Below are 2,500 nucleotides of genomic sequence, written 5' to 3' on the forward strand. Positions count from 1 at the left end.
TGATAACGATGGGTAAATCAATGCAAAGACATTAATACACACACACAAAAAAACAAACATTTAATAACCACGAACAACACACACAAACACACCACACACATACAGAGACAGAGAGAGAGACAGCTGAATGTATGTGTGTATGTGTTTGTGTGGGAATGGTCTTCGCTGGCAGTGTGTTTGAAGATAGATTTGAATGTCTATACCGAAGATGCCATTTGGGGTCACACCATAATTTGGTAAATGCCTTGATGAAGTCTTGCTCTTTTTCTGTGTATGCCAAAGGAGGTCTGTGTACAGACAAGCAGAAAGCTCTGCAGTGTGGTTGTCAGGGGAGGTACCGAACTGTCAAATTAAAACCAAACTTGGACTTTGGAAAACTTGGCTGACGTATTTTCAGATTTTTTTTTCATTGCACAGAGTACACGGATCGGACAGGATATGACCCTTTCGCAAACTGCTCCTCCAACATCGAGAACAGCCTGAAGCGATCCGCTTCTCCACCTCTATTCCCCCTCTCCCCCGCAACTCCCCTCCCCACCCCACCCCCACCCCCCACCACCACAGCCTGTTAAGCCCCCCTTCTTCCTACCCCTCCTCTCCGATTCCTCCCCCCTCCCCGCCTCCTTCCAGTGGGCTGCTCGACAGTTCTTAACGTTCAGGCAGGCGTGAGTGTGTTTGTGTTCACCCTGGTTTGACAGCAGCGATCTCACTGGCAGCGTGAGTGTGCGTGAGCGTGTGGCGTGCGTGTTTGTTACTGAGCGTCCTCTTCCATGTGCGCTGCATGGATGCTGGTGTTATTGCGCAGTGTGAAGTGAGCACCGGTAGCCGACACGATGTCCAGCACACCGCACGACCCATTCTACTCGTCTCCGTTCGGTCCGTTTTACAGAAGACACTCGCCCTACATGGTGCAACCCGAGTACCGAATCTACGAGATGAATAAGCGGCTACAGTCCCGTTCAGAGGTTAGCCAACACTCTGTTGTTTCAGCTCTAGTGTGAATTTTTTAGTGGTTGTGTGTGTGTGTGTGTGTGTGCTTGCGTATGAGTTTTGTTTCTGAATGCGAGAATTTACCGTTTAGGCTTCATTGCTAAGGTTTATGTACATTATATTAAAATGTTGCATGCTTTGTTAGTATATGCTAAAGGGGACTTACCCATTTTGGTCATACAATGCAAAGGTGTAGCCATCACTTTCACTCTGAGATCCAGATAACTCTAGAACTTCTGCGAAACGTTGCAGAACATGTTAATGTGTACATGCCCATCTGAATGGCCAGTGCAACTTGTTGGTAAATCATATTGGTAATATGATGCTTTTGAATGAGTCATCTCTCTCTCTCTCTCTCTCTCTCTCTCTCTCCCTCTCCCTCTCTCTTTCTCTCATTGGCACACAACCACACTTTCTTTCTCTCTCCCCCTCTTTCTCTCCAACTCACATCAGGTTTGATCAAAAAAAATGTAGTCACTTGTTGAGTGTTTTGAGTTGGGACATCAGTCTTCATGTCCTCTTCCTCATGACATTAATGGACACCTTTGAATCGGAAGTCTTATTTAAAGAGATAGAGAGAGACCCTGGACAGGTCAGGGTAGTGCAGTTTCAGTACTCCAACTAAAAAGTTGGACTTGGAGCTTGTAAAAAAAAGAAGTAAGCTGACTTGCTTTGTCCACACAATATGCCAACATGATTGACATACTCACACGTTCACACATCAAATCATTTTGAGAAGTCTGATAAGAATGCCAAGCTAAAAGAAAGTGGAATTTTAGATTGCTCTATCAGAATCCTCTGAGGCCTTTCTGTGATGTAGCACTAGGGTTTTCAACTACTTTCTCCAGTGGTTACTGATTTGTGCACCCGCTGTGGATTATATTAGAAGTTACACAGAATGAATCATAATGGTAAAGCAAACTGAATCACTGAAACCACTCCATTGCTGTGTCCTGTGGAATGTCAATTGCTGAGGGTTCATGCTGTTAATTGATTTATGAGCAGCCAAACAGACTTACCTCACTGAAAAGCAAATTGGTGTTCTCTCTCTCTCTCTCTCTCTCTCTCTCTCCCTCTCTCTCTCTCTCTCTCTCTCTCTCTCTCTCTCTGTCTCCCTAACCTTGCTCTCTTGTGGTCACCAGTTCCCTAATTTCTCCAGTGGGGTCATCTTTCTTGAGCTATGATGTGCATCATTACCATAAGTGTGTGTGTGTGTGTGTGTGTGTGTGTGTGTGTGTGTGTGTGTGTGTGTGTGTGTGTCTCAAGTGTCGCCACCTGTTGGTGTGAGCTGGTATGGCAGGAACAGAGTTGGTCACTCCTGTCATGCTCTTAGACCCCTAAGGTGAATGGACTGGGTCATCTGACATGTTTCCAACCAAACCACTCTTCTTCTTTTTTTTTAAATGGAGCTTTGTGTCAAAAGCATTTAGTAAGGACTGATGGGCCCAGCATATGTACGAGGATATATCAGGCTTTCATCAATATAGTTACTAACGGAAGAGCTCTTAAA

The 2,500-nt window shown here is 45.1% G+C and overlaps 1 protein-coding gene across 6 annotated transcripts in view; it reads left to right on the forward strand.

Moving 5' to 3' along the window:
- Positions 1 to 632: 632 nt before the first annotated feature.
- Positions 633 to 2,500, forward strand: part of LOC105908440 (LIM domain-binding protein 2) — a 32,932-nt gene continuing 31,064 nt past the window's right edge. For 4 of the 6 annotated variants that reach the window (XM_031559811.2, XM_031559813.2, XM_031559816.2 and 1 more), the window contains exon 1: positions 633 to 965. In XM_031559811.2, the coding sequence (XP_031415671.1) occupies positions 834 to 965 (132 nt within the window). In that variant the 5' untranslated portion in view covers positions 633 to 833. The remainder of the gene's footprint in view (positions 966 to 2,500) is intronic. The other 2 variants (XM_031559814.2, XM_031559815.2) reach the window with 1 other exon arrangement.

This window comes from Clupea harengus, chromosome 22, assembly GCF_900700415.2.
Source record: "Clupea harengus chromosome 22, Ch_v2.0.2, whole genome shotgun sequence".
In the NCBI taxonomy this organism is placed as follows: domain Eukaryota; kingdom Metazoa; phylum Chordata; class Actinopteri; order Clupeiformes; family Clupeidae; genus Clupea; species Clupea harengus.